The sequence below is a fragment of the Protopterus annectens genome, chromosome 12.part0 (genome assembly GCF_019279795.1).
Source record: "Protopterus annectens isolate FY-2018-M chromosome 12.part0, PAN1.0, whole genome shotgun sequence".
Classification (NCBI taxonomy): domain Eukaryota; kingdom Metazoa; phylum Chordata; order Ceratodontiformes; family Protopteridae; genus Protopterus; species Protopterus annectens.
Genome location: NC_056746.1, coordinates 523,394,052 through 523,406,737, shown reverse-complemented (window position 1 = coordinate 523,406,737; position 12,686 = coordinate 523,394,052). Strand labels below are relative to the sequence as shown.

The 12,686-nt window shown below is 43.5% G+C and overlaps 1 protein-coding gene across 1 annotated transcript in view; it reads right to left on the bottom strand.

Annotated features, from left to right (window-relative positions):
- The window catches only part of DRC3 (dynein regulatory complex subunit 3), a 557,555-nt gene extending 547,091 nt beyond the window's left edge, over positions 1-10,464 (bottom strand). Inside the window, exon 1 of the mRNA XM_044089663.1 lies at positions 10,249-10,464. Coding sequence (XP_043945598.1) covers positions 10,249-10,408 — 160 coding nt within the window. The 5' untranslated portion in view covers positions 10,409-10,464. The remainder of the gene's footprint in view (positions 1-10,248) is intronic.
- Between the last annotated feature and the right edge of the window lie 2,222 nt (positions 10,465-12,686).

Here is a 12,686-nt window from a genome sequence, read left to right as displayed (position 1 = left end):
GTCAGGGCAGAAAGACTCAGATAACATTGTGCTTTACATGAGTTGTTTGAGTTTTTGGTTCTACAGGTAAACAGATGAAGAGATATGGCCAGGAAGGGTCTTAGGAACAATGGACAGCTATTCTTGGCAGGATATCCCACTTGTTGGGAATACTGCAGCAGTGATTTTGGAAGAACATGCTGTGGTCCTTAATCAATTCTTCCCTCCAAAGTTATACCCTCTGTATGGGGACTCTGTCGATGATAGCCAGCAGTCCCATTCTTCAATGTTTACTTCTGAAGGTGAATTCATCCATTTCATATAAAATTCTCTCAACCACAAGGAAGACGATGAAGAAGGATGGAGGAAGACCTTGTTTTGAGGACATGAAGAAAGGGGTATAATCTTGAGGAACTGCAAAAGACTTGGAAAGTAGTTGTATTAGAGAACCCTTGATGTTCTGGGGTTCAATGGGATAGCACTGGTGGCTAGAGCTAGACTTGGGCCTGTGTTATTTTCTGTCATGATGTAGCAGAAATCTAGCAACAGTGCTTAAAATGGTGTCAATACCTCCACTGGTTTTGCACTATTGAAGGTGTTTTTTTTGCAAAGGCCATTACTTTAAAGGTAGTTGGAGTTTTATGCCACACACACAAAATGCATGTTCTGGGGATACTCTCACCCTAAAGGCTGCTTTCTCAGCCTCAGCGGCAAAGGTTAATCTAAAAATATCATATTCCCTTCACTAAGTTCTTCTAGTACCAATATCAGTGAAGAGTACATTTATTTTTTTCTCCCCCTTATGAATATTGGTTATTACCCTCAACTTTTCTGAGAGGCTGCATTTCCTTGATGTGTGATCATTTTACTTTTATGTTTTATTTCTTCATTTCTCAACCAGGAAAATCCATTAGGCGGAAGTCTCTTTTCAGGAGCATTCCAGGTGAATGGTTTCGTTAACTGACTTGCTCCAAGTCCTTCGAGTGTGTTACGATTGAAACCAGAACAGCCTTTTTCTATTTTTTTTATTTTATCCTTCTCCACTGCTTTCTGTTTGTTAGGTTTTTTCTTTTAGTTTTTTAGATCTAGATACTGTAGTCAAAGAATGGGTCTATATTAGACTCGTGAAAGCTGACTTTCGCGAATACAAGTTCATCGACACATAAATGTCGATGTACTAAAATAGCGAAGGATGAAAAGAGCGAACTGCAGAATAATAAGAAGTTATGTACCTACCATAACGTTCCATGTTAGTTGTCTTCATCTCGCCTTCTTTCTTGCTGGATGGGTTCAGAGCCGAACCTCGGCTCCGACTCGGCCTTTTACTAAAGCTCGAGAGCTATTTACTGGCTCGAGGCCTCCCCTTATCCCACAATGCTAGGCATCACATACCCAGATCTCTTTAGGTAGAGCTAACACCAAGGAACAAACATCAATTCCCACCACAAGCTTTACCTACAGTGCTACAAGCAGAGGAGGACGTAACCTAAAAAGGAGTCAACCATAGGAAGAAGGCCTCAAAAAGAGATTCCTCTCGGTCCTGACCAGGCTAGGGGGATGGAGGGTGGGACGCAAGAAAGAAGGCGAGATGAAGACAACTAACATGGAACATTATGGTAGGTACATAACTTCTTAATGTTAAGTTGTCTGTCTCGTCTTCATTCTTGCTGGATGGGACAGTGTCCCTAGCACCTTAGCCCTGGGTGGCTCATTGAAACAGACTCTTCAGCACAGTGGAACCAAAATCAGCTCGACTCCTGGAGGCCACATCCAACTTGTAATGTGAAATGAAGGTATGAGGAGTGGCCCATGTGGCTGCAGCACAAATATATTCCATTGGACGTCTAGCCTGAAAAGCTACCGATGTAGCCAATGCTCTGGTGGAATGAGCTTTTGGTTTTGTATGGAGTTCCTTATGTCTCAGTTGGTAGATCAAGGTAATAATAGAGGCCAACCACCTGGACAAGGTTACCTTAGAAACTGGTAGGCCCTGCTTGCCCTCAGCATAGGACAGGAAGAGTTGATCTGATTTTCTTGTCTGCTTAGTCCTATCCAAATAAAAGCGTAATTGCCTGTGAACATCCAAATAGTGTAACTTTTGTTCAGCTCTGTTTGAATAATTGGGAAAAAAGACAGGAAGATCAATAGCCTGATTGAGATTTGTCTCAGAGTATTTTGGGTAAAAAGGAAGGATCAGTCCTGAGTGAAACTCTATCTTTGTGAAAAATAAGATAAGGAGGGCGAATACAAAGGGCTTGAAGTTCCGATACTCTTCTGGCTGAGGTGATGGCTACTAAGAAGAGAGTCTTCCAGGAGAGTAACTTTAAGGAACAAGAAGCCGCAGGTTCAAAAGGAGGGAATCAAGGAAGCGAATATCAATTTGAAATCCCACAGAGGAGGGGGATCTTTAACCGGGGGTCTAAGTAAAATAGTCCCCTTAAGAAAGGCCTTACACAGTTTGTGGGACATGATTCTGGACTCTGATAGACCAACATGAAAATTAGCAATAGTAGCCAATTGGACCCTAATGGTGGCAGACGAGGAACCTGCTCGAAAAAGTTCCGCCAAAAAAATCCAACACGTTATGGACAGGGGCTGTAAAGGGGTCTATATTCCTGGCCTCTGCCCAGAGGGAAAAACATTTCCACTTACTAGCATAAGTCTTGCTGGTAGAAGACTTATGTGAAGAAAGTATGATTTCACGCACTGACTGAGAAATATGTGGAAGCCTGGCTAAGGTTGGAAGTGGAGCAACCAAGCTGTGAGGTTGAGAGAGCGAAGGGATTGGTGCAGCTCGCCTGACTGATGGATCAAGAGGTCTGGCACTGGGTCCAGATTCCAGGGCTGCTCCAGCAGGTGACGATGCAGGAATGGGAACCAAATTTGTCGAGGCCAGTAAGGAGCTATGAGGATCATCCTGGATCCCAAAGCCGTCACTTTCTGAATCAGTTTTTGAATTAAGGGAAAGGGAGGGAAGGCATAGAGAAGACCCTGGGGCCAATCGTGAACTAGAGAGTCTCTGGAGGAATGGCCTGGGAGGGGAAAGAGAGTGAAGAAGTCACTGCACTTGCTGTTGAGAGGGGTTGAAAAAAGGTCACAGCAAGGTTGACCCCATCTGTGGAAAATTTTTTCCGCTACTGACTGATTGAGAGACCACTCGTAAGGCATAAGAATTGCTCTGCTTAGCCTGTCCGCTATGACGTTGGATTTCCCGGGGATGTGCATTGCTATCAGAAACCGTTGAGAGGAGATTGCCCACTGGAAGAGTCTGAGTGCTTCTCGACATAAGGGATAGGACCTGGTTCCGCCCTGCTTGTTGATGTACCAGACTACCGACATTGTCCGTCTGAACTGCAATAGTCCCGGTAGGTAGAGAGTCCTGAAGAGCTCGCAACGCTAAAAGTACCACTCTCATCTCCAAGACATTTATGTGCAGGTGGTACTCTAGGGGTTGCCAAGTGCCCTGGACAGTCCTGCCCTGAAAATGACCCCCCCACCCGATCAGGGAGGCATCCATCATCACCGTGGCAACCGGAGGAGGAAGGACAAACGGTCTGCCCTGAAAAAGTTGAGGGGAGACCATCCATCAAGAGAGATGGTCTTTGCATGATTGGGTGATTATTATATTGTGAGACATCGGAAGCTGTTGGAAGGACCATTGAGTAAAAAGCATCCACTGAAGAATCTGCATGTGAAATCGAGCCAGGGGAAGTAATGTGATTGCTGCTGCCATGAGACCCAAGGTTTTCAGTACAAATCTGGCCTGAATTCTTTTGCACTGTAGTAATGTTTGAACATGTCGGCGTATGTCTAATACTCTTTCTAATGGAAGTTTTGCCGACAGTTCTTTTGTATTTAGAATGGCGCCTATAAAGGTTATAGATTGACAAGGCGACAATGCAGACTTTTCGTAGTTTATAGAGATACCTAGCTTGGAGCAAGTTTGTATGGTATAATCTCTGGCTCGGATTAGCTGATGCCTGGTGGAAGCAGTTAGGAGCCAGTCGTCTAAATATGGAAACACCTGGAATCCTCACCGTCTCAGGTGAGCCGTAACCACTGCCATGCATTTGGTGAACACCCTGGGGGCTGTGGTGAGACCAAAGGGCAGGGCTCTGAATTGATAGTGACTGGCTCCCAGCCGGAAGCGGAGAAACCTTCTGGAGCGTCTGTCCATTATGATATGGTAGTACGCATCCTGAAGGTCTATAGAGCACATCCAATTGTCCTGACCCAAAAAGGGTAGAATGGACTGAAGCGTGACCATCCGGAACTTTGTTCTTTGAACAGATTTGTTTAACCTGCTGAGATCCAAAATGGGTCTCCAGTTCCCTGTCTTTTTTGGCACCAAAAAGAACTTGGAGTAAATCCCGGATCCTTGCTGGTCTGCTGGGACTGGTTGGATGGCTCTTTTTCTAGCAGTTTTGAAATTTCTAGAACTGCTTCTTCCCTTAGACCGGGTGGAACATCTGGAAGGGACTTGTTTGTTTGTATGGGGATGTGGACAAAGGGGATTTTGTAACCCTCGGATATGATCGACTGTACCCATTTGTCTTGTGTGAGGAGTTGCCAGGCTTCTGGGTACAATGACAATTTTCCCCCCGACTGCCTCCGAAGGTGGACAGTTGGGCAGTCCCTCAGGGGTGCTGAAAGGGTTTGTCAGAGAAGGATTCCCTGCTACCCTGATTTTGCGGACCCCCTCTGCCCCTCAGGCGGCATCTATTGTTGTTCCCTCCTCTGCCTCTGGAGGGAAACTCGCCACATGTGTCAGGCACGACTCCCTGGGGTTTGCGAAACCACATTTTTCCACTCTTCTGACCTTTAGGGTATGGTCTAGAGGGAGTAGAAAAACAGACTCCCACGGCATAGAGAGTCATGCCTTCCTGCTCACACCTGGTAAGTGTATCCTTCACCTTTGGTCCAAACAAAGCCGAACCATCGAAGGGGGTATTGGTGAAGGACACCTTAAAGGGGTCAGCAAAGTTACATAACCACATCCAGGCATGTCTTCTCAAAGCCACGCCTGTGCCTGCAGCCCTACTGGCCCCATTGGCTGCATAAGAAATGAGCCGCATGGAGGAGTTAACTATAGAGTTAAGGGTTGCCAGCTGGGAGTTAATCTTTTTCTGAGACCCCGCAGCAGATGGATCCTGAAGGGTATCACCCAGTTCCTTAAGGAGATCCCTTTGAAGGCGGGTGAAATGGCACAGATAGTTCAGTGACCACATGGAAAAGGTCGCTGAAGAAAACATCCGCTTCCCGTACCTGTCCATTGTCCTAGATTCTTTATTAGGTGGATGGACAGGCACAGAAGGGTCAGCCAGCTCCTTCTTAGTGGCTGCTGCAACCACCATGGCATCAAAAGGGACACCCTTCGTAAGAAACTGTTTATCGGATGGGGCTGTGATGAATTTTCTGGGCCTGCGGGGAGTTGGTTCCACTGTGTCCGGGGCCGTCCACGCCTTCCGAGCCACCACTTCCATGAGTGGGTCGGAAGGCGGAGACACCCAGGAGGTGGAAGGGCGAGAACCAAACGCATCCAGGTACACTGACTCGTCCACGAAAGGGTTAAGGGCAGTCCAGTTCCCCCTCTGCCTTAGGATCTCAAGGATGTCTGAAAAGGATACATCCTTAGAGGGGGACCTTGGGGACCCTTCCGAATCCTCCAAGTCGGTGTCCGAGGTGACTGACTCGGGGGAGTCAACATGTTTCCTCTTACATTTTCTATTTCGAGGGGGTTCTTCTGAATGATCAGGGGAGGCCTCGGAAGAGGAAGATCCCCCAATGGGGCTACCTGGAGCACCTGTTCTCCACGCTTGGGGTCAGGAGGGTGGACAGAGACTGATGCAGTCACCATGGGGGAGGAGCCGAAGGGGTCGATCGTGGAGCCAACACCGGAGTCAGCATGCTTCTCATGACCTCAAAGGCACCCCTATCAGGCAGAGAAGATGGTCCCCGCTCCGAAGAGATGTGAACCCCTTCCGGCACCAAGAGGGACAGCTCCGAGGCCGATGTCAGGGCCGAGCTCACCTGCGCCGAGGCCCCGAGAGGAAGAATGGGGTCGGACAAGGGTCCAATGCCACTCGCCCCCTCGGAGCCGATGAGGGAGTCTCGGCACCCGGATCCCTCCAAGGACGGAACCAATGAAGAGATCGGAGCCGACGAGGGAGCCGAAAGGTGTGGTATCGGCACTGATGTTCTGACGATTCGAGCCCCAACGAGCTCCGGCTCCAAACACGTTGGTAGGGTCAGAGGAGGAACAGTTGAAGCAACAGAGATAGCCACAGTCTGTTGAGAAGGGCTAGTCAACATTTTGGCCAGTGCCTGCGACTTTAGGAGCCTACTGACCACCCTCTCTAAGTCATGATCCGATAACCTGGAGGACCGAGAGGAATGGGATCTATGGCTCCGCTCCGACTGTAGTAATGGGGACCTGGAACCAAAACCAACGGACTCTAAGGAGGGAGACCTCGAATGCTTTTGACTCAGAGAAGGCTCCGATAGTAGAGTCGGAGCCGACTGAGGCCCTGAAGTGTCGGTTCCAGCCGGAACCGACAAGGAAGCAGAAGCTCCGCTCAGCGTCGGCCCCGAACAGGGATCCAACAGTTTGGTGGGCTTTAATGATTTCCCTGACGAAGGCTTGGCCTGGGAGCCTTCTGGCTTCAACAAGCCCCTCAAAATGAGTTTATTCCTACACTCCTGCAGGACTCTCGGACTGAAGGCATGACAGACCGAACAAGAGTCCTGCAGGTGTAGGGGGCCCAAACAATAAACACAAGAAGTGTGACCATCTGTCAGAGACATCTTCTGACAGCATGAGTCACACTTCTTGAAACCTGAAACCTTGGTATCTTTAAACATTACAAAGAGATACCAAGGAAAAAATTTTAACTAGTGCCCTAAAACAGTAAACACACACACACACGCACTAGATAAGAATAAGGATATCAAAAAACCACTATAACTAACAGTTACACTAACAACAATTATCTATGTATATATAATACAATATATAAAAAGAATAGAAAGGCCTAACACTACCCTAAATAGGGAAGGGAGGGGAGGGGCTCTGTAATGACAGGGAAAAAAGTTTTTTTAAGTGGGATCTAAAGGGGTTACAAGATTAGATTAAACTAATAGCAAAAACTATCTATAAATTTTAACAATCCTGACTATAGGAAGTAATAAAAGAATTATACGACCTGGAGCCGGTAAAAAAAATGCAACCTCGTAGCTGAAGCGGCAAACGAGATCTGGGTATCTGACGCCTAGCATTGTGGGATAAGGGGAGGCCTCGAGACAGTAAATAGCTCTCGAGCTTTAGTAAAAGGCCGAGTTGGAGCCGAGGTTCGGCTCCGAACCCATCCATCAAGAATGAAGGCGAGATAGACAACTTAACATTGAACGTTTTTCCTTGGCCAGCAGGGTGATCGTGGGGATGAGGAAATAAATCCTTTTCCCCACTGTAGTGTGGTCTCGGAGTTGGTATATTTAAGTAGGGGGGTGGAGGGTGGCTTGCCCCCTTGCAAAAACATTTGAAAATTGTTTTACATTAGGTTTGTTCAGTTGTGTTTACCTTACCTGTATGGCGCTGTTGCTTCCAGAAATACATTCAGCATTCTGCATTTCGCTCTTTTCGTACATCGACATTTATGTGTCGCTGAATTTGTACTCGCGAAAGTCAGCTTTCGCGATTCTAATATAGACTCTCAAAGAATCTATTTCACATTTTCTGTTTGTTTTGTTTTTTTCCTTTCTCAAATTTCACTTCTTTTTTATCTAACTCATGACATTTTTTTCTGTGATAAAAATGCTTTAAAAGTCTTCTTATTTTAGTACACTGTTTAAAATGTTCACAATTTTTAATGTCATAAGTGGAGCACTGACAAAAAAACATTCAGCAAGACAGTATTCAGGTGCACTTCAGGAAGACATTATACAAAGCTAAATATGTAATAAACTGTGAAGTCGCTTTATTCAGGTATTCAGGGATGGTTTTAGTGAACCCAGGTGCACGAAGGAGGGGTAACAGCTAGCATAACCTAGGTGAGGCAACTTTGATTTAATATGCATTTAAAGTGATGCAGGGGACAACTCCCAAAATAATCTAACAAAATGCTCTTTTAATCTCTTTTTCACCACGTACAAGCTCAATAAGACCATCTTTCCCATGTTCCAAAAGGGCTTTAGACTGTAGCATTTTATCTCAATAAAACCCTCTTTAAATGAAAAGTTAGACAGATAGATTTTTTCATAAATAAGAAAAAGTTGAAAAGTTTTTAATATACATGGCCAAAATTGCCAAAGAAACTATTTATGTTGAGTGGCCTGTAGTCAAGAGACAAATTATTGCTGCTAGCATCTGAAGGACTGGGTGGGGAAGATAAGCTTGTGTGGTCAATGCCAGCAGCCTCATCTATGGATGGGTTGGTGCTAGAGCTGCAATACTAGTGATGTCTGGTGTTGGCTGGGTGTATCGTTTACCTGTGGCAGCCATGTTGGCTTATGCTGTGTCAGGTATGGACTATCTGTTGAATCCAGGAATAGAAGGTGTATACACACACACACACACACACACACACACACACACACACACACACACACACACACACACACATACACACATACACACACCTCCTCCAAAACCCAACAGCCATTTTGAGTCTGCAGACAGCATAGAGGTAGTCTGCTCCAAGGAACCAGACAGTTGACTTGTTTTGCACCACAAGACTGTCACTACTGGATAGAAGGATGGCCTGATAAGACATCCCGAACAAGAGTGAATGGGTTATAGGGCTCTTGCCTTGCTCCAGGGTGCCCAGCTACTGCTCCCATGGAATGAATGAGCTGACTGGCTGTCGGTACTGGAGCCATCAGGCAGGGTCACTTGAAGGTAGGAAAGAGTATATAAAAAAAAAAAGAGAGAGAGAGCTTGAGAGAGAGAGAGAACAATGATTCTGAAGTAGCAAGCAAAAGAAAAGATGGCATCTAGGAATGCTGTATTTGTAAGGAACAGTGGAGTTTCAGCAAGAGACAATAGCCTCACACAAGGGAGCATTTAACCACTAAGAAAGACTGGCTAAACCAAGAAAGACATAAGTAAGCAAAAACCCAGATGTTAGGAATACTGCTTCAAAAATCAGAGTCCTTGCCTGTGTTGTGGTACACAGGGATGGTGGCCTGAATCTGACCTGGTGACCAGAGTTAGAGAAGCAGTTCTAGCACTGAAGGAGGGAGAGGAGTGAATGAATATCACCTGCATACCTCTTCTGGGGGTGCAGAGAGGTCTTGCACTTAGAAGGAATTGCCTACTGTACTTCAGGGTTGGTGGGTGGGACTGTAAGAAGGCAACATCACTTGTGGAAGTGTGGGAATATCATTCATGGTCAGCCCATTGCACTTCTCTTTCTCTTGCAGCCAAGCATATGCAGAGATGCTATAGAAAAAGCAGAAAAAACACAAACTAGTACTGACAGCTGCCTTAATGATGGTTCTAGCCAGTTGATCCTCACCCTCAATGATGGGGAATGAAAGGGCCATATGGCCAGGAAGGGGGCTAATAATCATCAGAAAGTGGAGGAAAAGTATGTTTAAAAAAAAAAAAAAAAAAAAAAAAAGAAGAGTCCTTTCCAAAGTCAGGTCATGGTAAGTCTGTTTACCAAAATTACTAAACAGCATATGTGAAACATCCAGGGTGGCTTAAACCTCTAGTACAACAAAGGAGAGTCTAATAAATTATATTTTGAAGGAGAATTCCTGTCTTTGATTAGCTTTATGGCTACAGCATCTCTCACTTTTAGCCCAAGACAACATGAAGTGCATCCTTGTATTTGTAAACATTAAGTACACTTACACTTTTCTTCATACTTGATCTAGTGCCACTCAATATGTTTTAAGATTTACACTTTTTCAAGTTACCTCATACCATTCACATAATTCTTTTGAAAATTGCCTCAGACAACGAAATTATGAAGGCTATTAAAAACAGACCCAAGTGTGAAACCCAGAACCTCATAAATTACAGTCTGAAATCTAGGTGTGTGTGTGTGTCTAATAAAATATGCATATAAAGTGTTTTTTTATTTAAACGACATAGAAAGTATACATTTTCCATCTACAACAAGGTAAAAGGCAGATAATTCAAATTCAACCCAGAAAATGTACTCCCTCATCGACAAAACTTCCATTTATCAATAAAAAGTAATTATAATCACAATGTGACCAACTTCTTGCAGATGCACAAAAATTATAGCTGTATAAAAATCTTACTTCTAAAGTCAAGCCGGAGCTGTACTACATCCTTAAAGTCAATGCCGTCTTGTTTTGCAATGCGTCCTGCCTCTTTCTTGGGTCCTTGTTCTTCAACAGCACTCTGAAGCATTGCCTCATCTATCACATTTGGCTCGATAGTGTCATATAGGCGACTCATTTTAGTAAATGCTTCTTGAAGCTTCACATAAAAAATATAGTACTGTTTAGTTGTCTCTGTTAAAAAAAATAAATAAATAAGAATTAAAGCTTGCATCCCCTCCTTGACCATCAAATTTCTGATCTATATTGGCTCGATTATTCTTCAACCTGAGGCATCATAGACTAATAGGAAAGGAAGGCAAGATCCTGGAGTCATAGCTATCACCCAGAAGAGGTTAGAAGATTTTTTTTTTGTTTGAGCCTAACAATGACCCTCCCCCAGTGGATGGGAAGCTTGCTGCAGTAACTGCTTAGCTACATCCCATACAACCATGTGCTTCTGCACACCTATGACTCCATCTAGACTACATGCAGATTAATGCCTCTCAGAATTCCTTGTTGCAATCCTGGGCCCTTCTCCCAAGTGGAGCTCTTGCAATTAGTTTCTCTTGCTTTAATCTCTTCCTGGCTGGCTCCTCCACCTTCCAGGCTGCTAGTCAAACCCAGACTGTATTGGCCACAATCAGGACCAAAAACTCTATGCTACGGAGGTGATTGTTGTCTCTGTTTAATAGCAACAATCTCAGAAAGATGTGGAACAAAGTATCAAATAAAAATGAGGCATAAGATGCAACAGCTCTGACAAGCTAGTTGTATCTACTCCATGTCTTTCCAAATCCTTCTTCACCTCTTGTAAAGAATGACAGTTTACAAAATATATGGGAAGATTAGAAAACAATAATACTTGGTGCCAAAAGACAGGAAAAGTGTAGAGAATGACTTCTTTAAATTTATGCACATGTAGCAAAAAAAAAAAAAAACAAGAATGTTGTGATTAAAACCTGTGTGGATTATAATATAAAATCGGTTAATAAAATGATGATGTAATGAAAGATGCAAAAAGAAGTGTGTTTATGATAGTTAACAAGCACTATATCTGAATGCCTTCTGAAACCCAGTTGCATCCATTAAATGACTTTCAAGCTATACTAGCATGCTTTATTTTTTTTAACTGTTGTCCTAAACAGCTGCTTAGCATTGGAGCTAGGAATCCAGATATGATGTCAAGCTCAGGTGTTAGTTTTGGTCAAGGATAAGACTGTCTGGTACGCAGAATGAAATAGGCAGCAAAGGAAATTGTGATTAACATTAAAATGCAGACAGTACATACATTTGTGCATTTCTTCCATTTTAAATGTGTTTCAGTGCTCGTCTTTAAGGCAAACGCTTACAATGAGCTTCTACATCACAGCTTTGCAGGTTTTATCAGTCATAATTCAAATGGACTCCCTGTTCACACTAAACAGCGGTTGAGCACCCTAATGTCACAATTCAGTTCCATTTAAAGGATACACACAAAGCTGCTAAGAGTAGGCTCCAGAATCCACAATGAACTTGAAAAATACCAGGAAACGAATCTATGCAGAACTGCTTTATTACATCACACTAGCGCTTTCACAAAATGCTTCTTCAGGTGTAAAACTGATACAAAAAAACACACCTTAAATAGCCAGGTTGAATAATCACATGATGCACTCTAATTAACTTTTAAAGGGAGACCTTAAAATCAGTTTAAAACATACATATACACTACATATACCCTATTAATAAAACATACACCCTGCATAAAGAACAGATATATAACAATATATATATAAGCACATTCTAATGAGCATATAAGCATATTTAATAAACAATCTACGATTATTATACAATAGAAAAATAAAAAATATAAAAAACAAATAAATAAATAAAAGACAGGAATTACCTATGTAGAGCTCTTTTACCAAGAACAGGCTTCAAAGGCACCTGTTCATTTAAACCATGACCATAATTGGCTCTAAGCATGACTATCCACCTAGCCTCTACTTCCTCAGTTCTAGCTCTAATATCACCCACTCTAACACTCTCATATGTCCTAGAGACAACCATAAACATAAACTTATGTTGTACACCCATATTTTGTACATGCTTAGCTAAAGCATTAGTATTACTCCCTTTACCTATATGGTAATAATGCTCTCTTATTCTATCCTTTAGAGAACAATCTGTCTTGCCAACATAGAAACATCTACAGGCAACACAGTTAGCTAAATAAATCACGTGCATAGTTTCACAATCAGCCTGAACCCTGATGTCATACACTCTGCCTGTGTCAGGATATGCAAAGAAAAGCTCTTTATTAATGTACTTGCACTGCGAGCATTTACCACATGATCTAGTACCAGGTACTGTCGGGGCATACTTTACTTCCTTAACATTACATAACCTTCTTCTTAAATTCTTTTTATTCTTAA